At 43.4% G+C, this 22,971-nt stretch overlaps 1 protein-coding gene across 4 annotated transcripts in view; it reads left to right on the plus strand.

Moving 5' to 3' along the window:
- phf14 (PHD finger protein 14) overlaps positions 1 to 22,662 on the plus strand; it is a 72,350-nt gene extending 49,688 nt beyond the window's left edge. For 2 of the 4 annotated variants that reach the window (XM_061059938.1, XM_061059939.1), the window contains exons 17-18: positions 5,228 to 5,345; positions 19,947 to 22,662. In XM_061059938.1, coding sequence (XP_060915921.1) covers positions 5,228 to 5,345; positions 19,947 to 20,021 — 193 coding nt within the window. In that variant the 3' untranslated portion in view covers positions 20,022 to 22,662. Of the gene's footprint in view, positions 1 to 5,227; positions 5,346 to 10,031; positions 10,092 to 19,946 lie in introns of those variants that run through there. The other 2 variants (XM_061059941.1, XM_061059940.1) reach the window with 2 other exon arrangements.
- Positions 22,663 to 22,971: the final 309 nt, after the last annotated feature.

Genomic DNA, 22,971 nt, shown 5'->3' on the forward strand with positions numbered 1-22,971 from the left:
GAAAATGTCAGGAGGTTCTGTGGATAACTAAAGGCTTCTTGCTGTTCCTTGACTTGGAGTTTCCTGTTTTTATGAGACCCGGGCAGAGATGTGACAGTCCTTTTTAAGACGTGGGTGAGATCAAACAAAAAAAAAACGACTCACATTTGTTGGCCATCAGCACTGCTGGGCGAGGACCGGGTCCCCGGGGTGACGCCCTGGGGGTGGGACGGGATCTGAGAACTTCACACAGAGATTAAACACCAGATGAAAGTGGACACGAATAGCCAACCGAGTGCAACACGTGTAGCAGACAAAAGCAATCAATCATGTCCCCTCCAACACCTCACCTCCAATAAGATTACATCAATCAATACACTCTCTTATGAGTGATTGGATTTTGTCTGCTTCCAAAGTACAAGGGAGGGAGGAGGGGGGGGGGGGGGGTGCTGCTCAATTTTGCCAATGATTAAAGCGGGGACAAATTGGTTTGATAACATCAAGGACCTTGCTGTGGCGAGTGTGTAAGGGCAGCGTTGGGAGCAGAGAGGCTCACACAGTGAAGACTCTGAGAGACACACTGGTTACATCATGTAGATTCATGTCCACGCTCTGACTCCAAAAAACATTGCTTCATTTGGCTTTAATGGATCAAACAGAAGTTTCAAGCGTCTGTTTCCTCATGAACCGAGTAGTTAACAAGAGTAACACTGGCTGAAAGCACAGACTGTGAGAACATGTGGGTGATGTGGCATCCATTAAGTTCTGAGTGAAATATTTGTGGAGTTTTTTTCTTTGTTAGTGACTAAAACAAAAAAAAAAATCTAATTATGGGGGGTACTACGTGGTGGTACGACGAGCAATCAGCTCGTTTATGCACTAAAAATTCTCAGTTAGATTTCTATTGGAGGCTTGTTGCAACCGGTTATATGTCCAAATACTCATCCACAAACATCAACAAAGTGGAATATTAAAAAGGAAGAGCAGCTGGTGGAATAATGGCAGCAACCTGGAGTGCCTTTGTAATGTCTCGTGCAAGACGTACCACACAACCAGCTGAGTACGTTGATCATCCTCCATATCGGCTTTTCTTCTGAAGTCACGTTTTATCAAACAAGTTTTTGGTTTTAGATTAACTTAGAACTGTGAAATCGTTACTACAAACTGCCCTCGACCTTCGGGTTGAGAGACGACGAATCTATCCACTGAGCCACAGCCGCCCTGTAGGAAGTAGCCTTACACAAAACTGCTGAAACTGTCGTCATGACCGTGGTCTCCCAAGTTTTGAAAATCATCAATCATCGTGTGTAGCCAGGCTTTGATCTTTCTTCATTTGGGGCTCTTCCCTCAAATGTCAATACTGCCAACGTGTTTCCCCAAAGCTGATCTCCCCACTAACACTTCCACTTCCCCTGATTGAATGAAATCTATCAACATGCTGTCATAAGACGTTTTCAGGTAGTGGCGTCGATCAGCCCTCAGTTTGAAGTTGTGTAACCGTCCAAATGTTAAGCTAGTTAGCGTTGATAAAGTAGTGAGAGTGAAGCCCGGTGCCCACCTCGCATGGATGAATAAAGATTAAAGACCGCATTATCACACGCACAGAAAACGATGTCCCCGCATCAGTGAGCACTGCTTTAACTCAAAGGTACACAGCAAACATCACAAAAGATTCATTAAGGTGGGGGTAATTAGCGAGCGCGCAGTCGTCACGGCGTTGCTGAATAAAAAACGAGCGAGCCCTCCTGTGAGTCTGGAAGGTCTTCAAAAGTCTCCAGCAGAGAAACTGAAGAGTTTGCTCCTTCCTCCTCTCCTTAGCTGCAGATTCATGTGAAATCAATTGAGCGGTTTGTGTGCAACAAAAGGAGCGCGCTCATTAGCGGAGCACACACACTTTGGTCATTTGTCTTCTATTCACTGGGTGGCCGGAGGGCGCTTTAAATTCCCATCGTTACCCGGGCAGATATGCCTGCTCAGCCCATCCAAGATCCTCTCGCTGTGTGTGTGCGTGGGTGTGTGTCAGTGTGTGTGCGTCTGTGTGTGTATGTGAGCGATCCACCTGCCTCTGCATATCTTTGCTAATGTGCAGCAGCTGTTAGCTTCTGCTCCTACAACTCATAAGATGCCAATTACCTCTGCCAATTAAATGTCTTCCCTGATTTCAGTAAATCTTCCTCACTTAATGTGTAAACACTATAAGCTTCATTATCAGAATTATTGTATATCTTGCCTCAGTCTCCTCCTTCCATAACTTTATGTGGTATAGGGTTTGGCTCTTCGGTCTCAGTGGAGTCCCACAGAGCTCTGTTGGTTAATTACAAGATAATTCTTCTTAATTGCAGCTTTGGCTTTATGTTTTGGTGTTGGCCCTTATTCTTAGTCATAACAAGTCACCAGAGGACGTTTCAAATCCAGGCAATAATTGTCTTCTTATTTCTGGGTTTTAAATAACTGGAACGAAAGATTTTCATTTGATTCCTCTCTTCAGCCGGCAGCTTGGGAACAGGCTGTAATGGCTGCGATGTCGTCCTTTGGGGCAAAAGTTCCCAACTAAATACGTCCACTTAAAGTTTGTGTTTGTGTCGCAAACAGGCTCGGATTGTCCCCTCCCTCCACACTCACACTCCGGCATGGAGTTAACACTCGCTGTGTCACGCCCACAGGCTGAGTGAAGTTCCCTTCCTTAAGTTGGAGGTGATAAATCCAGCAGCAAACTCTTAGACGAGCTCCCATCTCTCCCAAAGAAATTGGAGCATCTTTTTAGTTTAAGCCTGAGTCACAGTTTGGGTCCATCTGAAGATCTATCAGCTCTCAAACAATCAAACTGACTAATTTCTTTCAGCTCAAACATCCAGCACAACGCTGGCTCCACTGCTGAGGACGATTAACTGATATCCAAACACACAAATCATGCACAGACAGCTTCTTGGACTGAGTGTTTCATGTGATTTCATGATGTTCTTCATTAAAGTACGGCAAGAAAAGACAGAAGAATGAGAACAAAGAGAAGCAGAATCATTCGTTTAACTGATTTATTATCAGATCATTTTATCGACAGGGAGGAGGTCAGCTGAAAAAATAACGCTGACAAGAAAAAAAGTATGTACTCGATTTAAAAGTTATATGTAGATCCCCAAAAGCACCCGCACTGTCTCCTAACTGGGCAACAGCTTTCACCTTTAATTTAAATCTTCTATAAGACACTGTTAATTGCATCTTAAATGAAACACACTGTAGTCTTAATCCTTTGATACTGAAAAACAAACAAGAACTATAAAAAACTATAAATCTTTGTATAAATTGACTGATTTGCAGATTAAGAAAGTGTCCTTTTATTCTCTTTTTGATTATCTCTGTCTCAATACATTTCCGGTTAGCAGAGCCAGTAAAACACCTGCCAGCAGACGTCAGCCGGGGGGACTCGATAGTGCATCGACTGACGATAAAATACATTAAAGTGGAGGGTGCATCAGAGCCAGCCGTAGATTGACCTGTGACTGCAGCCCAAAGACAGGAGACTTTTCTTTTAATCATTTATGAGGCTGACTGCCCTTCAACAGGCTCCCCCCTCTGCCCGGTAAACACACATACACACAAACACACACTCCACAATTAGAGCCAATTATGTCCTAATCAATGGCGGAGATTCACATTCTCCAATGAAAATCTGATAACAGCTTAACAGCCGGGGAGGTCAACCTGAACCCTCTCCATTCGTCTCCATTACTGAGGGAAGAAGGACGATGTGAGGGGTTTGAAGAAACAGAGCGAGAAATACTACAAGTGGATCTGGAGGTTTCAAACATCTGATAGCACGAATAAAAAGTGTACAGAGAAGACAACAGCAGCACATGGATGTATAGAAACATGTATTGAAGGCTCCCATATTTCACAATATATTTGCAGAAGAAGGGAGTTGCTGGTCTACCTCTTCATGCCGCGGTTATTTAGCAATCATGTGTTATTGTGTATTACTTTGGTGTTAAAAATGGTTTTGATCCAACACAACTTCTGTGTGACACAATAACCCTAAAATAATCTATTGAGGCAGCAGTAGAGCAGGGACTCCTGTTGTTCTTTGAGGTAACATCTTGGACTCTATCCACTGTCCTATCTCCAGAAAAAGGCGTCAAGAAAACCTAGAAAAAAACTGTGTGGCTCGGCTCAAACTCCCTTCTCTCCTCACATCAAAGTTACTCAAAGGCACAGTTTTAAAGAAGCAGCAGTATAGTCACCTGCTAACTAGTGACATTTTATACATTTAAAATGATCCTTGTACATTATAAATGTTAGAAATTAAACATTTAATCGTTGAATAACTGTAAATTATTGTAATTACTCCTCCAAAATCCTTTTAAATCACTGAATCTTGTAAAAAAAAAAAAGTGTTTTACACATGAACCTTAAATATGCATGCAGACTGGATAAACATCACAACTTCATTAAGAGTCCTACGAACTCTTATCACATTTCTGTCTTTTGGATGAGGAAAAAAAACATTTTGCAATCTCTTAATTTTCACTCAAAAGTCTTTAAAAAAAAAAAAGGAACAAAGCAGACAAACATGCTGCGCTTCCATGTGGAGAAAAGTTCACACGATCATTTAAAAAAAAAAAAAACAAGAGCATCACTCTGGGTGGGATGTAATTGCAGGAGGAGGACGAGTCAGTTCGAGTCAGTTCACAGGAGGAGAGCAGGTTGATAGAATTACCCACATATGCACTCCTGCAGGGGGGTTAAAATCAGCCTTTAAAGAATAAATCACCTGTGAGTGGACATGCAGTTTGTTCCTCTGAGAAACGTTGAGGTTCGACCTAATCGTCCATATTCTGAACTTGTCTGACAAACTTTATAAAATCTGTAAATATAGGATGTGATGAATCAATTCAGCTTCTGTGTACCAGCAGTAATCCTCTTTCTGCAGCAGCATGTTTTTATTTAAAGGTTTCCATGTGTCCTCAGTGTTTCCTGTCCCCTTGTTCCCTAGCTTCAGGACACCGCTCAGACATTTAGCTGACACTAACAAGGCCTTTATTTATCTACCTGCTGATGTGAACCACGGGACGGTTAGCGGCGGTGTGAGGTCAAGGCGGCGCGGTGATTGGAGGAACTTTAAAATGCATTAACAAAGTCTCATGACTGCCAACGAGCTGCCCCGTCACCGTCCATCACAGCTGCTCGTCACTGTAAAGACTGAGGGTGTTATTTATGTGAGCAGTAACACCAGGCCTTCCCGTCCGTCCCTCAGGTGTGACGAGTGCCAGCTCTGCTATCACTTCGGGTGTCTGGACCCCCCGCTGAAGAAATCCCCCAAGCAGACGGGATACGGCTGGATCTGCCAGGAGTGTGACAACTCGTCCTCAAAGGTGAGTTTGGATTCTGTCAGGGTCATGGTGGCCAGCGTTGGGATCTCTGTTATGGGAGCGTTTGATTAGAAATAAGAGTCCATGCAGAAGAACTCTTGATTTTGTTTGGACTCGTGTACTGAAAAGTGCTCTTTATGGGCTAATAGAATTAGCAATGTGATTGTGGTAATTAAATTAAACAATCTATTTTACGCAACAATGTTAGGAGAAAATGAAGTGTACTGAGATATTATTGTCATGAAATTCAACAAACACACTGGTTATGATTTTGTTTTTTGCAGTGTGAGCAGGTCATTGACAGAAACAAGAACTTTAAGGTCGCGTTTACACGAATAATCTTCCACTGAAACCTGAATCGCTTAAAAAAAAAAAAAAAAAAAAAAAAAGGTCCACATTTAGACGATAACGTTTTGATAGTATCACCCAAATCAGAATACGACTACTCCAACTGACCCTGAACTACAAAGTTCGCTGGGAGGCATGCCAGTCGACATTTTCACAGAAAGAACTCAGGAGTCGGCCATCGTTGTTGTAGTCCGCCTGCTCGGTCAAGGCTATTGACTGGAAGCGTAATGTGCATGTGTGAAAAGTCGAAAAGTCTCAGTTTAGGAGGAACTGCGTGTTGCCAGGTTACACCGTGGTGGAGATGGTGCAAACCTGCTTTCAACACTTTGCATTCTCACCACAAACGGCCAAATGGTGAAATGAAAAAACTGCTGAAATCGTGGTTGTGTTAACAGGTCCTTTAGTGGACTTTCTTTTATCCGGGGAATTTTCCTTGAAGGATTATTTTGCCCCCATCACAGCTTGTTTCACAGCTGCAGGATGAAGCAATCTACCCGTTCACCATATGCAAATGTTTTGTACTTGTGAGACTTGTTTGGACATTTTCAATCAAGTTACCTTACTGTTATTGTTCACTGTATTCATTCATTTTTCTTTTGCACTGCCGATCTTAAACAAACACGGATCATTACACCAGTCTCTGTAGTTCCCCGCTCAGCGTCTTCTTCTTCTTCTTCTTCTTCTGCCATGTCGTACACTTTCCTGTCTCCTCTTGTTCTTGTGAAGTTGCTTCCATCCTCCTCTTCTCCTCCTCCTCCTCCTCCTCCTTCCTCCCACTTGTTAACATCAAATGTTCAAACCTCCGAGCTTCAGCTCCCTCTGCCCCCGGAGCACAGCGACATTTCACTGCTGACGGGAGGATAACATTTTCTTCTTCTTCTTCTTCTTCTTCATTGACGTGACAAATAAGTGTGAACGTCTTATTTCCCTCTCTGTTCCTTTTACTGATCAAAGACGACTCGTTTGAAGAACTGTGAAGTGTTTCAAAGGGTTCATCTACTGTATATGTTAGAAATGCTTTTTCTTTTTAAATCATCTTTTTTCATCTTTAAATCAACGTGTATGACGTTTGAAATGTTGCAGGGTCTACGTTTGGAGAGGCAGTTAAGAACGTGACATTTTTGAGAAAGCATGGTGTACAGACCTTTTAAGGCGCAAGGTGCTCCGAGTGTCTCAGTAATAGCAAGTGTGGGGAGATAATTGACTCCACTAAGGGCATCAAAAAAGCACTCTGAGATGAGAGCTGTATTTAAGGAAAGTTTTATTATCTGCTTTTAAATGCCAAGCCGTGCTCCGTTTTCGCCTGTGGGGGGAGGATGTTTCTTAAATGCCAGCATTAAGTGCAGAATATTACCTGATCGCAGCCACTGAGATTCAGCTGCCGGCAGAGATAGCTCGCGGTCAACTCCTCTGCATGGCAGTCTGCTACAAAGAGCGGTGCAGGAAGTGATTTGTCAAAGCTCCCTGCAGCCACAGCTCTTATCTTTGAGGAAGATGTATGACTCTTGAGGGGAGGGGGGGGGGGGGACGCAGGAAGCAGGAAGCAGAGGATCTTACAGTGTTTGATGCTGACCACAGTTTTGGTTTAATGTCTTTGTTTGAACGGCGACCTGTTTCTGTATTTCAAAAGATTCCAGAGGTTTGCTTGAAGCAAGTGCAGCATGAAGAGGATGCTTTTCTCTTTTTGGTCCGAGAAGAGTTCCAAAAACGTTTAGGTCACAGTCACATCAGGAAGATGTCTCTCCGCGTCTTAAGACAAAAGTATCAAGTCTATCAAGTCCTGCTATTTCAATCCTGGTGTCTGAGTTCTGCATATTTTGGGGTCTGAAAAAGCTTTTGAATTGCACCAGTAGATTACTTCAGCCTGCAGCAGTTTAACGGCTTCTTATGATGGCGCCGTTAAACTTAGAAGAAAATCCTCCTGATCAGAACGGTCCTCAAAATGTTGTTGTGTTTGTCGCTGACAGTACAGTACAGAAAGGATCCCTGCAAAGACAGGTTCTTCTTTTAAAGAGGAAACAGATTTTTTTTTTTAAAACAGAAAAAGCAGTGACATCAGTTCTTTCAAAGCCACCAGACCCTGCTGACAAAAACAGCATTTCAACCTCACAGACAGAGGAGTCGCTGGTCTACAGCTGCCTTAGTCCGTCAGATATTTGTGAGCTATTATGTCCGTCCAATCCATCCATTATCTATACAGCTTTTCCCGTTCGGGTCGCAGGAGGCTGGAGCAGATTCCAGCCGTCATATGGCAAGAGGCGGGGTTACACCCTGGACTGTTCACCTGTCAATCACAGAGTTGACATATAGAGACCTCACACCTACGGGCAATTCACCAAATAACCTAACGAGCATGTCTTTGGACCGTGGGAGGAAGCCGGAGTACCCGGAGAGAACGCACACATGCATGGGGAGAACATGCTAACTCCACACAGAGAGGCTCCTGTCCGACGGGGATTCAAACCAGTGACGTCCTCGCTGTGAGGCGGCAGCGTGAGCCACAGTGCAGCCACATTCTAAGTTGTTTGCCTTTCCTTTCTTGCTGACAAACCATGACAATGCATGAATCACAACTTTTTTTCAGTAAACTGATAGAGATGTGGATAATCTTTGGGCACATTTTCTTGCCATAAATTCTCAGTAAAATCTGCTGATATTGAGTTTATAGCGCTGTACAAGCCAAATGTCCGTCGGCGTGTGACTAGTGCAGTACGGTGAAACGGCCACTCAGCAGAGACAGATGGACGGGCGCTCGACAGATGAAACAAGACAGCGATAGTCTGTGTCCGTCAGAGAGACCTGATCCAAGCTTACAGGTCATCAAACTGGCCGCTGGTCAGCATCAAGTATCTGTCGAAGGACGGTGCGCACCTCTGGTTTTTTATGAACCCAGACGTGACGGCAGTTGCTGTCTGACGAATTTGGAAGAGCATGTATTTGTTGGTGGTGTTAACACTAGAATCATAAACCCAAATCAGGTGCTGCCGGTTCTGTCTGCTTTTCTTATTGTCTCTGATTCTGTCTCTGACGACCTGATTGTCGAGATGTTTGCGGAGCGGTAATCATTACAGAGGAGCTGCCGGTTTACAGTTTCGCAGGAACAGGCTGGAGCTGATCGCTGGTGCCGTTGCAGGCGTGTTTCTGTTGTGCAAAGGGCCAATGAAAGGCTTTATTGGACAGGCTGGAGTTCATTATAGACGCTGTGTTTCTGTCAGCCTGCTTGGCTTAGATAAACCTCGCTCTGACCGAGGCCACATCCCTCCTGCCGTCTCCCCGGGGCCCTCGCTGAATTGATTTCAGTAATAAAGTGACAGTCTTGCTGTAATATACGGACGGCCTTTAATTCCAGCCTGTTAGCGTGGCCAGGCGCCGCTTGTTTAAAGCTTTATTTACACCCTTGCAGCGCCGCCCGGCCCGCTGAGCTACACGGTGAATCAGAAAAGCAGGAGATTTGGATAAAAGGTTTGAAATGCCAAAAGCTCTTAAAGTTGCCCCGGCAGTGTTTAAAGTACTCAGCTGTGAACTCGTGTGGGATGCACCACTTCAGCCGCTCTCCGATGTGTTGTCATCAAAAGGATTGCAACTGTTGAAATTACAGTGCGTGAAAGTTTCATTTTCTCCACTTCCTCCGCAGCTACAGGCCTCCTCCTACTCAGCAAACAGTTAGTATTTGAAGTTCTTTTATGACCGCGGAGCATTCATTTCTGTTTATGTACATATGACAGTAAGGAGAGTGTTTCCTCTGCCGGCTGTTTATGAGGCTTAAGTGTTTGTAATTATTGATGTTTGTAGCCGTTAATGCTCATTCTGATGTTCAGACGGAGATTACCTTTACAAGCTGCGCCATCAATCAGAAGCTTTCATCACTTGACCTGTGAAAGACTGTAATTAAGTTAGCCTAATTAGCTTAATGAAGTGTCACACTCGGCTGGCTTTACTATATCGAGGAAATTGAAAGAAAAATAGGCATCATTACTCATCAGACGCTCTGAGCGAGGCACATCGAATGTATTTTTACCAACTATCTCGTTGGAGAAATCTCACCTTTAGCCTCTTTTTTATTCTCTCAATGAGGCGTTTTTCATTAGCACCGTGATTGGCTTTAATCAGTATCATCGCTGCGTTTATGGAATGAAGATAAATCCCTGAGTGTGATTAGAATTTCTTCACTCTCTCTGATCTGTATTCAAGTTTAATCTTAAAGCCGTGAGGACTGAGCGATCGATAAGTCGTGGCTTTTACTCAAGTGTATGAGATGCTTAGAGAATGATAACCCCATCAATGAGGGGCCGTCTCCATGAACGTGGCCAAAGTTTAACCACAGTTTAATGTGATTTACAGGCAGCCGGCGGGGCAGCTAAACAGGGGCAGCTAAAGCTAAAGTAGCCTGCAGGGAGCACAGGACATGGTCAAGGGTGGCCAGGCGGGACGCCCAAGACGAAGAGAAAATCGATGGCTGGGAGTCACCTCAATCACTTTAACTAGGCGCTACAGACGCTCGTGCGCCTCTCAGGGGCCAATTTGTGGAGTAAACAGGAGTGTGTGATTGCAGAGCGGGTCCCCTGTGGCCTCGGCAGTTCATTTCTCTGGACCCGGCTCATTTTAATAACCCTCTTAGCGCGGGGCGTACATGAGACCACCCTCAGTATTTTATGGCCATAAACAGGCCGACATGAGCAGCAGCTCCACCAGGCTTCGTTAAGATAACCCGGTTCCTGACTCCTGCTGCGTGGGCGGATGCTGGACGCTAACGCTTTCCACAATAAACGTACATTCTAAACTTTGGTTCAACATTTCTGTTGTGAATCCACCACAGACGTATAAAGGGAAACTTTGGACAGATTTTTGCCCTGAAGATGTGGAGGGGAAAAACCTCTATTCACATATTCTGCACACAGATACAGAACCTGAATGTGTGTGAAGCATTCTGTATTCTGTTTGGTGTCTGAAGTATCTTTCAGTAGCGTTTCAGCGGTCATTTATTATATGCAGGAAAAACCATCAGCTCCGAACGGACAATGATTAAGCTTTTCATTCATTTCCATGAAAAGATGTCTGCATACAGCTAACAATCCTCTCACCACACGGGAAGCCCCCCAAAATGTCGATCCTGAGAGAATTTATCGGCACTGGTTCCCAATGTGGGGGTCACGAGACAACAAGAGTCGGGCTGTGAGATGCCTAAAATAAAAAAATCAAATGAAACAAAAATATTTAAAATTCCATATTTTACCAATTATTGTGAAAATATGTACAAGAAAAACAGTTGCTGAATGTAAGCTGACATGAAAGCCTTAAAGAGAGGAAGTTTGTGGGGTGCTGGTTTAGCTCAGTTGGTAGCGCAGGTGCCCCATCAACAGAGGCTTCAGTCCTTGTCACACTGGTCACCGGTTCGATTCCTGATCCCCCACACCCTCGGCCCATACGTCCTGCCAATCTTCAGCTGTCCTTTCAACTAAAAAGCAGAAAGCGAATAAGAAGAAATGTGAGTTAGCGATTGACAGGAACAGTGTAGGTGTCTGATGTTCTTGTTACATTTTCTTTCCACTCTGCACTGAAGTCTTGCTTCTGTCTTTGAAATAAGATGTTCACTATCAGGGCTTTCACACAAAACTCCAGAAGTTTTAAGGGTTAGCTGCATGTGTGAACGCTCTGTTTTCTCTTCTCCAGTATGTTCTTCTCCGCTCTTTTGTTGACATGTTTCCTGAATTACACACAGCACTGATATGAAGGCAGATATTCTCATTATATCGTTGCTCTGTTGCTTCATCCGCTTCTTCATGTCGTTCTTTTTACGTCATGTCTTCCCTCATGGGGGAGCACCCCACCTCACCGCCGCCGTCTGACACCCGCTGTGTGGTGCATGTGTGAACAACCAGATCCGGAGGCTTTCAGGGGCAGTCCTTCTGAATTTCTCTGGACATTTTCAGGAGTGCATCTGTGAGTGCATCAGCCCTGCTCTTGTTTCCAGTGTGCACTACTAAATATGAAGATCTCTTTCTATTATGTAAAACACGCTCAATACCTCTCCTCCTCTTAGTTGTCATTTCATGAGACCTGACGTGTGTTTTCAGCCTCGTTCAGAGAAACCGCAGCTGTCCTGCGGTTTAGCAGCACTCGCATGATCCTCTGCTTTATTCTTAATGTTTCAAACAGGAATCAGAGAGAAAGCAGGCACTGTATACACTCCTCCTGTGGGCGTCTGTAGCCGTCTGACCAGGTGATAAAAAGCAGAAGCTGCTTGTGAATTTAGCTCTGATTAAATTAGGTGTTGCCTGGTAACTTCACCTCGGTATCTATCAGTCATGCCTCACTAAAATGGAAATACGTTTCCTGGAAGAGAAAAAAGGACGTTAAAGAATGCCCTTTGTAATAAATGAAATGGGGAATTGCAAATATGCGCAGTCATGAAATTTAATTGTGCTCTGAGGTTTGTGGATGCCGAGGAGAGGAGGTGGAGGAGGAGGAGGAGGGGGGGGGGGACTGGGGGCAGAGGTGGTTAAATGTAGCGCGTAACGCAGCGCCTGTACAGGCTAATGAAGCCGCCGTTTATGACCCGCTGCAATTGTGTCATCTCTTGAATGGCTACAAGACGGCAGTGCACACATGGAGGCACTTTAACACACGGCGGACACACACAGTGCTGCACACACACACACACTCACACACACACACACACACACACACACACTTAGAAGAAATTGCTTCTGTTTACTAAATGTGGAATTGTCTGCAGTAAATTTTATTAACGGTTTAACATTTTAATAGGAAACGGGAGAACGAGCCGACATACTGATCCTGACAAGTGCTGAGAGATCACAGTAGAATACAGTTTACATTACAACAGTATGAATGTAGTCTATTAAATCACTTTATGTTGACAATGGAACCAAATACAGAAATTAAATCAATAGAAAAAAAAAAACAGTTGGTAGAGTCGGAGGTCTCTCTACAGGAAGGTCGAGGGTTTGATCCCCAGCTCCTGAAGCCACATGTCCGATGTGTCCCTGGGAAAGACACTTAACCCCAAGTTGTGTATGAATGGGAACAATTAATTGGACCCGTCCAATATGGGATTTTTGGGTTGATACAGGTATGGGGGAGAAATAAATTCCGATATATCTCGGTGACATCACCCAATCGTTTGGGAAGGGAAGTTTTAAAGGCACAAACGATGGCACAAACCATATTTGAAAATGCGTCCCAAACTCAATCTTTTGGTATAAAATGGTCATTTTGTCAGCAGAGTTTGCCGCTTCAGTTATACATGAATCAATATTTTTAGCAAATTTAGTTGTCCCTAAAGAAAAGTAATTTTAGTACTCCCAATAATTTTGTTACATGATTTATATCTATATGCAGATGATGTGATTCTATATATTTCAATATTATGAGCAAGAATATTCTCCGTTTATGACTGCTGGGACGTATATTCTGTTCAGCTTTTTTACATAAAAGTGTACTAGTGGAATAGCTAAAGATGATTCAGAACACTGCTATGTTAGTTAACTTAAATATGGGAAAATAGGCGTGGGTTTTTTTTTTCGTCTTTTTTGTCCGACGCTATTCCCATCCCTGTTTTGGGATTATATTCTTTAGGGGAAATTATAAAGCACAAAATGACTAAAGCTGTTTCTGTTACATTAACAATAGATCACTGCACATGTTTAGTTTCTAACTAACACTACCTACGCCACAGGATGTGATGGAAAGCCCTCAAAGTAAATAAGGAGTTGACATTGAGGTAACAATATTTTTCTTTACCTACATCCAGACGAGACTGTTGACTTATCAATATTGAAACAGATGTTTGATAAACTAAATTGAATTCAAATTGTGCAGCGTGGCAGTTTGAATTCACATCTGGTTCGGTTCACCGTGCGTTGATTTTCATTTACATAAAAGCCTGATGCTCGTTCCTTCCCCTGATGTTTGTCAGGTTGCACAGAGACGTGCAGGATTGCGTTATTATCAGTGCAGCTGAACATTTATCTCACAGTGAGGGGGGGGGGGGGGGGGGTGAATCCATCAAAGGCGAGGAGACACTATAGAGCAGAGCCTCTTCTGCATACACACGCTGCGCAGTGTAACACACACTCATAAATAAATACAGAGAAAGCAGAAAACAGGATAAGAGAATCAGTCACACTAATTAACGGCTAATTCTTCTGAGGCTCGATAAAGAAGGGGAAGCTTATTAAAGTGCACGCTGTGTTGTACATTATGATTCCTTTACAGTGGGCTCTAATCCCACTTTATGAGGTTGAATGTACAGTGTGTGTGTGTGTGTTGTTTTTTTTTTTTTTGGGGGGGGGGGGGTCTGTCTGTGCTGGTCTTTGTTGCCACCTAACGCTCGGTCGGATCCTTCCTCCTCCTCCTCCGCATCACGTGAAGACGACGCTCTGCTCCTGCCCTTTAAAAAACGGCCGACCCCAACCAGAATGAAAAATGTGGCATTTCATTATCATACATGTATGTGTTAGAGCCAGAGGCGCCCGCCAGCCTATGGAAAGAGAGCGGTGACAACAAACCCGCCCTCCCCCTCAACTTCTTCTTCTTTGTCTCCCTGGAGGGACTTGATGGAGATATCCCACAATGCCAGAGCCCATCAGCTCCTGAGGGCTCTTCCGGGGGGGGGGGGGGGGGGGGCGTCTAAAAAAATCTCCTGCTGAGGCCACTGATGCAAAACACGGCTCCACATCTGAACCTGTGTGGTCCACAGTGAAGGAACAGTCTGTCCTGATTGTCTCGATTGAATGACATTAGGATGGAATTATTAATAACACACATGTTATGTTATTATCTTGAATACAGGATCTCTGATAATGGGATGAATAAGATGCACTTCAGTTGATTTGGTATTTTGGTATACAAAATCATTGTATCTTTATATTTCCATCCGATTGTTCCATCTTCCTTCTGCAAATATCATTGTTTGCAGAAATCAAGGCAGTAACATCATTATCTTTAATATACAAAGAAATTAAATTTGCCTCTAGAGTCTAGAGGAGTGTGTCGTCTCTCTACTCCCTTCCTTGAGGAACATTACTTTAACTACAATGAGACTTTTTATTGAAGTTCTTAAGAGTCCAAATTAAGGAAGCACATTCAGATTTTATGAGACTGAGGGTGCATCTGAATTGAAAAGTGCTAGACAGTCTGACAGTAGACAGTCCTCTATACGTGCCGTATACTGTTAGTACCTACTGTTCAGTAGGTGGAAGTGTCATTAGCCTGCCTCATTTTATTGACACTCCACTCAGTGTATGATCATCGCTCTTTAACTTCATGTTTTTGTTAGTGAAACATCTGTGGAATAAACCAGCTGCACACAATAGCAGACAATGTTGCAGCTTGCTGAGGACCATACAGGAGAATAAATCTTCTAAAGAGACCTATCTCTGAAATGTTTATTCAGTAACTTCCTCAAATCAACGTAATGAACCCTGAATCCATATTGATCTTGCCCCTCAAATGTCGGCAAAACATTTGCAATATAAGATTTAAAAGGCAAGTAAATGTGCCAAAACATGTTGTGTCGCAAAGCATGTCCTGCTGCCCCTTAGTGAAATCAATGAATGCAGCTTTGAATAATGCTTCCAATTCTAAAAGAGGTTAAAGTCATCTTGCAGCACAGATATTGGCAGACAGACTTTTCACCTCGTCTGTGCTCTCTGACAGGAAGTACACCTCTCCACAAACAACTTATCCGAGGTGAAATATGCATTTCAAATATGATGGACAGCTTGTGTTGTCTGTCTATGACACTTTAAATTGCACACTGCTCAGACACTTTCTGCAGACTCACTCCATACGCCTGAGTATGAGGGCAGATAAATGAGGAGCGGGCACTAGTGGAGGGCAATTTTCTGCTGTAGTATCACTTTAAGCGCTGCATTTCACTGAAACAAAAAAAAACAACATGAAAACGAATGGAGATTGGGCTGCATCTCTCCTCGCTGCCACCCTTCTACCCACAGGAGGAGGAGGAGGGGGGAGGAGGAGGGGGAGGCGCTGCAGGCAGACAGACAGCAGGATAATACCAACGACGCACCGTCTGCTCCTTGAGGCGGAGGCAGGAGTGATGGGTGGTTGAGGGGTTGGAGTGAGTGAGGAGGATAAAGAGCAGAGAAATCCTGTGAAGGCCCCAAGAGGCCAGGAGGCCTGGTGTCACCCCTCTCCTCAGGGACGCGCACTAAATCAGAGGAAGGGGAGGCAGAGGAGGCACATCTCCGGCTTTATGAGATAGTTAGCATGCTCTGGCCCCTCCCCACCTCTTGTTTCCCATTTAAGAGCTGACCGGCCCTCTGATAACGGATGGCGCCACAGGTAATTGGAAAATTGGCAGGCTTGTCAGGGAGATTTGGTGGATGGCGGGAATGTATACGATGGCGGAGTTCATGAGGTGTCACCCCACAGCTAGATTTATATCGGCCCCGTGGACCGACGCCTCAAAGTATCCAGAGTTCAGGAAAAAGTAGCACATTTTTCTCCAGGCGAGACCGCATATCAAGACGGCTCCGGTGGCAGCGACAAGGTTCCTGTTAGTAAAGAGATGATATACGAGCCGTCCTTTGCATTAACCCTAACCTTAATTTACTGTTTCTACACATGCCTTAACTACGTCTGCAGATAGCTGCACACTTCCTCCGCTCGGATTTATTTACAGGAAATACACGAGTTCAGCTCATCTTCATCCCAGGATGTCTGACACGTTCATTTGCAATCTGCATCGGCAAACAGTTATCTGGAAAGAGTCATAAAGAGTGAAATATGTCGAGGAATCTTTACAATATATCTGGTAAATTCCTCGGGACTTGCCTCCACAGTTTTCTCATCACTATTAAAGTTAAATCATTTCCCATAACGACTTCAACCCCATGTTGTGTCAGTAAGTGGGTCGAGTGGTTATGACTTATCATGATGGCCCCTGGTACATCTATGATTAGCTTTAATCAGCCTGTGTGTGTCTCAGCCGTACTCATCAGACATCAGAGCAGCTTTCGTGATGTTGACATGGCAACCAGTCTTCAGTAGTATTTCCACACCAAGTTCAAGTTGTCTGAAATGCAACTGAATAAACAGGTTGTTTGTTTTTATGCATCAGAACTGAACATTTGACAAACTAAGTTGCCTTCACGTGACGTTATGATACAGAGGGTACGATCCAAAGTACTGCGAGGAAGAGGCAAGACTCATTCTTCTAGATCTGAAAGAATCGTCCAATGTCATTAGCAGGAATGGAGCAGTAACAACGGAGAGCAGAAGTCCATGTTAACCATTGCTCAACGTTCACCTGTCTGTGTGGGTCCTCAGTCATCCCGGTCATGGTAATTCAAGGCCTGATCCAAAAAGCAACTGGACTCGGTTAAAGGTCTTGAAGATGTTTTCCACTCTCCTCTGGAAGGATTCTTTACTTCTTAAACTGACTGCAGGAGAGCGCTAGAAGTAAAAGCCTTCTTGGATGCTATCAATCAATACCAGTGCAACCAATATACCAGCAGTCTTAGAATACAGAGGTCACTTCATGGCACTATAATCTATGTACAGCTTCGTCACAGACATGCATGACAGCATGTGCAGCCGCCACAATCACATAAACTGGAGTGATTGAAATTCACCCCCATTCTTTTTTGTGTCACACCAGCCGCTTCACTGTGCACAGCTAGGCTGACTGCGTCACGTTTTAGCAGCGATGGGAAGACGGCAAGTGACCAGAGGAGGTGGGCAGCGCTCTAGCTAAATTGGTTGCTCGCTTTGGATCCTCTCGTCACAACAGTCCACGTTACTGTAGGCTTATAACTCAACTCCAGTACCAGTAGCTCTCAGGATATCAAACTCCACACGGTGAAAACAGGTGATACAACATCATTGTTTCCCAACAGTGCAAAGCGCCAGGTCAGGGATCAAAATGACAGCAACAGCCACCGTAACAGAGGAAATAATCACAATCACAAAGATACCAACAATTCTCTTTATTGATTCCCAAAATCATGAAAATCAAAATGAATCACTTTTTTTTTCACACTGTAAGTGGATGCTACACTGTAGCAGCGTTTGCCGTCAGCTGGGCTGTTGTTTACTTTCGCATTTCAAGACCAGAAACCAGTACATACTGCATACTGGGTTCAATAATAGTATGTAGTAGGCGGTTTCGAAAACAGCCAAAGTCTGTGGCTAATTGGCTTATGTTGGCATGCTGGTATACTAAACTTTGCTTTTAAACATGCTAAACATTATAGCAGCTAATTCAACATGTTAGCATTTGTCATTGTGTGCATGCTTAGCGTCAGAGCTTCTTTTTTTTTTTTTTTTTTAATACTTTATTTTTATACTTTATATTTTTTGTTTTACAAGAAACACAGAACAAGTGAGGACTTGGGCAAGACAGTATGAATAAGATCAAATACAAGAATGTAAAAGGCACAGGTACAGTACATAATGGATGGTACATTCTAATGAAAAAAAGATATATTTACGAGTCTTTATCTTTGTATAAATCCCATTTTCTCCTTTTGAAGTCGCAGGACAAAAGTCATTTTTTCCATAAAGCTGATGGAATTCACAATGTTCCTCAAGAGTCTCATGGTGGGAGGGTTCCTAGCTTCAGAGCTAGTAGAATCCTTGGCTTAGCATCTTCACATTTATAATCACTATATATATATGCTTTGAAAATGAAGATTTTTTTTAAATCATATATAAGTACAAGCGTAAGACATTTGAGACCAAATGTTGAAAAAATGTGTTGAATTCAAAGAAGAGAAAGTTGTTTTATTTTGAAAAACACAGGCGGCTATGTTCTTCTCTCCACCAAGAGTCTGATGTTGAATTATTCTACCAGTTAAATTCCCAGTCACAGCTTTTTGTTAAAATATGTATTCTGTTTCTTTTAATTAGCAAGCCCTCATTGGGGACACTGTGCAGTATTCAAAACTGTTGCCATGGGGATCACTTACAATGTGGTTTTGTTTTATGTCGAAGTTTTGAAGTGCAAAGATTTTATGTGTGCATGGAGCAGATTGTTGCAGGATGAGTCTAACAGGGAGAGTTCAGAATATTTCAGGGACATTAATGATTCATTTGAGCACACAAAGAGTCCATACGAGAGAGCAGCCACGTTTGACTGACAGAGAATTAGAGCTAATGTCTGCTCTCGGCTGGCTGCAGGAATGTGGAGTCACGAGGTGTTGTGGGCTGAGGATCCTAACCTGGTGATCGCACATTCTGGTGTGTAGATGTGTTCATTAACCTCTGGAGGGGGGATAATTGTATCTGTCAGAGTCGTTTAATCACCGCTGCAGCGCTCTCCACTGTCACTTTCACTTTGTCTGCTTTGCTAAATCAGCTGGCCCGTCGTGACTCCTGCTCGCTGTGTGTCACTTTCTTTGTGTTGGCTGTAAGACTCACATTCACAATCTGGTCATTTTGTCACGAGTAAATAGTAAATCATCTGCTCTTTGAGTAACTCTGTCCAAGATGTGTTGAAAAGTGAAATGGTGATTTAAAAAAAAAAAACGGTTTCAAAATCGGAAAAGCTCAGTGTATCAACGCTAATAAACACGGTTCAAATCATTAAGCATATTCATGCCATCGAAGGAAGAATATGCGATTTTTTGATCCAGCAGATGTCGCCCTTGAGCACCAGCATGAAACCAAAACAACTCGCGCTGCATCGTTGTGTTAGCATGCTAATGCTAGCGCTCTTTATTTTGTATCGTATCTTCACACTGCATGTAAATTTACCCCGAAATGTGCGTGATCTAGAAACGGAGTTAAGCAGTGAGTACAGTATGTTATTCTTCTTTTTCTCTAGTCCCTCAATTAAACTACTTTTAAACGCAAAGGTGATGAGCTGGCCGGCCGTCCCGTCCATGTAAACACGCTGTAGGTACGGCTCAGACATCACCACAGACAGCGGGACTCGGGTGTCACACTCATTGTAGACAGTCATGACTCACTTGATTTCTGCTACATTTAAGTGTGAAAAATCGCATATTCTTCCTTTAAACATGTAAATTAAGACACAACCCATTAACAAGTAAAACATGATGAGGGCGCAGGTTTAATATTACCAGAGTTTTTTCAGGTTTACTCTGGGTGTGACGTTTTGGGGGATGTAATTGTGTAATGTGGGTGTAAACACTGGCACGGTGTTCATGCATCTTCAGTGTGTAGAAGTCAGCAGAAGTCATCATCACTCTTAATGCACCTAAAGGTCAGCTGTTTGTAATCTGACAGTGCCTCGTGTGTTTGCAGGAGGAAGAGGAGGAGCAGCTGGAGGAAGAGGACTCTGTTAAAGAGGAGACGGCAGAGCAGGAGATCCCCAACTGAACCTGAGCGAGGACACAAAACACACACACACGGCTCCCTCCGAGGCTTCACCTCCGATCACAGCATTTCAGTCCAGACTTTACAGCACACGTAACTTTCTACTAGCCTCCCAAAGTTTAACGACAGCCAGCAGCTAGCGTACTAGAGCACTACAGATAGTTTAGCAAGAGGTGTATTTTAGAAAACACATTTTAAACCGTGATATCTTTAGATTCAAAGATAGAGTTTGTACTTTTTATGAACAGAGCTGGACGGACGCACAGATATCAGACATCCTCATCCAGCCTCACACACACACACACACACACACACACACACACACACACACACACACACACACACACACACACAGCACTGTGCTTCATCTACAGCAGAGACGTGTGTCTGACTGTTACCGCCCAGCCACATGGTTTAATCATGACACTTTCCATGTAATCTATTTTCATACACTAAAATGATCCACACAGAGTATCCTCAGTGTCCTGTTTACAAGGTGAAGCTGGCAGAGTGGGTGTGAGTCCGATGTCAGCGGTGAACAAAATGATTTCCACTGTCATCTCACTCCACATCCGACTGGAGGATTTTATTTTTATAATTCATGTATATCTTTTTACTCTCCCCTTTTTTGAATATCTACTTATTTTCTCATTTACTTCAGTTATGCTTTTGTGAAGCTCTGTGTTCCCAAAATAAATTTGCTTTACAGTATTTCAAAAAGGGGAATCCTCGCTGTTTTTAAACCTGGGCTCCATTTTCTTCATTGTTTGGGGGGCTCTAATGGCTTAACAGGTAGATAAACATCGGTGGCATTTCTCCAGTAGATTGCTGCAGCTGGCAGCCATGAAACAGGCGGTAATGGCTGCAACTTTATTTTGAAAGTCCACAGATATCACTGGTAATCGACGGGCTCAGAGGTTAGTTCTCAAAGTGGCTGACGACATCAGTAAGATCCTTTTCTTTAACCACAATCAGATGTTTCTTTGCTCCCTTCAAGCCGACCAAATCAGTAGTTTGTGCAAAAAACACAGGATTACCTCATCCTGATAGGTAGACGTTGGTGTTTTTGATTTGTTAGTTTAGATCCAAATCTAAATGAGTGTTGGACACAATAAACCCGTTCTCGTCCAATGACATCCGCAATCGACTCCAGCCCCATGACTATTGTATGACATGAGTCAGGACGCAGTAAATTGCAGTATCGATGTTTTGTCCCACCCCTGAAGGGAACAACAATCTGAGCCAGTCAGTGGACTAAATAAGAACTTTAATCCCCGTTTCTACCAAGTGGTCCGGTTCAGTTCGGTTTGCTAGGTACACATTTATCAGTTCGGAAGGGTACCAGAATAACTGACCCGTACCGTCCAAATTTTTTGCTACCTTTCTGTTGGGGGGGCCAAGCGTACCAATCAGACCCTCAAGGTTAGAGCTAGACACACTGCAGTGCGTTGATTGGTTGAAAAAATCTTCACTTCCTGTGCGACAGCGGTAATAAAGGACAAACGCACAATGTTGAAATATTCCGCAGGTTTGGAGGGAGTCATTTCAAGGCTGTTTTTGCCTCGGAGACGCAGACCTTCCTAAGAATCATTGATCTTTGTCACGTTCTTCTTCTTTGCTGAAAGTATTTGCTGTCTACACGATGTCACGCCGCTGTGATTTAGTGATGTGAGTACTGTTGGCTGTGGAAACACAAACAAGATCAGGGTTCACTGTACCAAACTGTACTGAACCAAAGCAAAGCGCTTGGTGGAAACGAGCGTACTTTTAGTAGAGTTTCAAGAAATCTACTGGAGCAAATTCAGAACTTTTTTTTATTTTACCTCAATGCCATTTAGACCCTTAAATTTGACAAAACTGTCCCGGTGTTAAAACTGCAAAGCTTCCCCTTCAAGTGTTACATACCAACTAATGTCCTTGTTGTATATGTTCTAAAAATCATTTGTGTTGGAGACGTGTCTCAAAGATTGTATCTACATAAGTTGTAAAGTCTGATTAGTTCGGGGTTGTTTTGAATCGTTTTCTTGGCCAGATGGTTTTTTGACCTGCTGGTAGTCTTTGGTCCAGACTTAAAGCTCCATGGAAACGAAAACCCACTGCTGGAAAGACTTCAGAAAGAGAAAATAAGTTGAAGCCAAAGAGGCTGCAAGGTGTTTTGAGTTTATCTCAGATCATCTTACTCGTAATGAGGTTTTTTTCGTTTAACTTTTACACTTAAACCTACAAAAAGTGATGCGCTACAGTTTGTGTAAAACTCACGTTTCATGATCCAAACTGGAACTCTTACAAGAGGCAGAAAGAGAGGATTGAATCAACTGGAAGAAAGGCAGACACTAAAGTAGTGTTGTAGTCAAGACCACACTAACTGAGACCAAGACTAGAGCGCTCCGAGACCGAGTCAAGACCGAGAACAAGACAAGACCGAGATCGAGACCAAGGCAGGGAGAGACTGAGACGAGACCGAGACATTTAGGGATCGAGACGGTGACGTCAACAGCGCCTTCCTAAAAAGTTGAAAGACTTCAAACTTTCAACGCGCTCGGCCGCAGGAAAAAAGGCGGAGTGCTCAGGAAAAAGACGATGGGCGGTGTGCTTTTTGTCCGGGCGGCCGCCTGCTGCTGCAAACACTCTCTACTCACTGAAACATTTTTTTTTAGACGCAGACGCTAAAAAAACAAAAAACACACTAGGTGGACATGGAGCCTAAGGTTACACAAACGCAGACCTTATCGAATGTATGAAAGGAAAACAACACTGACTTTCAAACACTATGCTAAAGGATACCTCAAAGTAGTTTATACTATTTGTCAGGAAGGAACAAATCTGACACTGTTACATACATGTACCTAAAGGGAACATTAACACAGACGCCATCCTGTGCATCAAAGACAAACTGTGACATGTTTAGATACATGCCAACAAAGGGTTAAAGAAAGTTTGACAGGATTTCACA

This window comes from Labrus mixtus, chromosome 16, assembly GCF_963584025.1.
Source record: "Labrus mixtus chromosome 16, fLabMix1.1, whole genome shotgun sequence".
NCBI classification, from domain to species: Eukaryota; Metazoa; Chordata; class Actinopteri; order Labriformes; family Labridae; genus Labrus; species Labrus mixtus.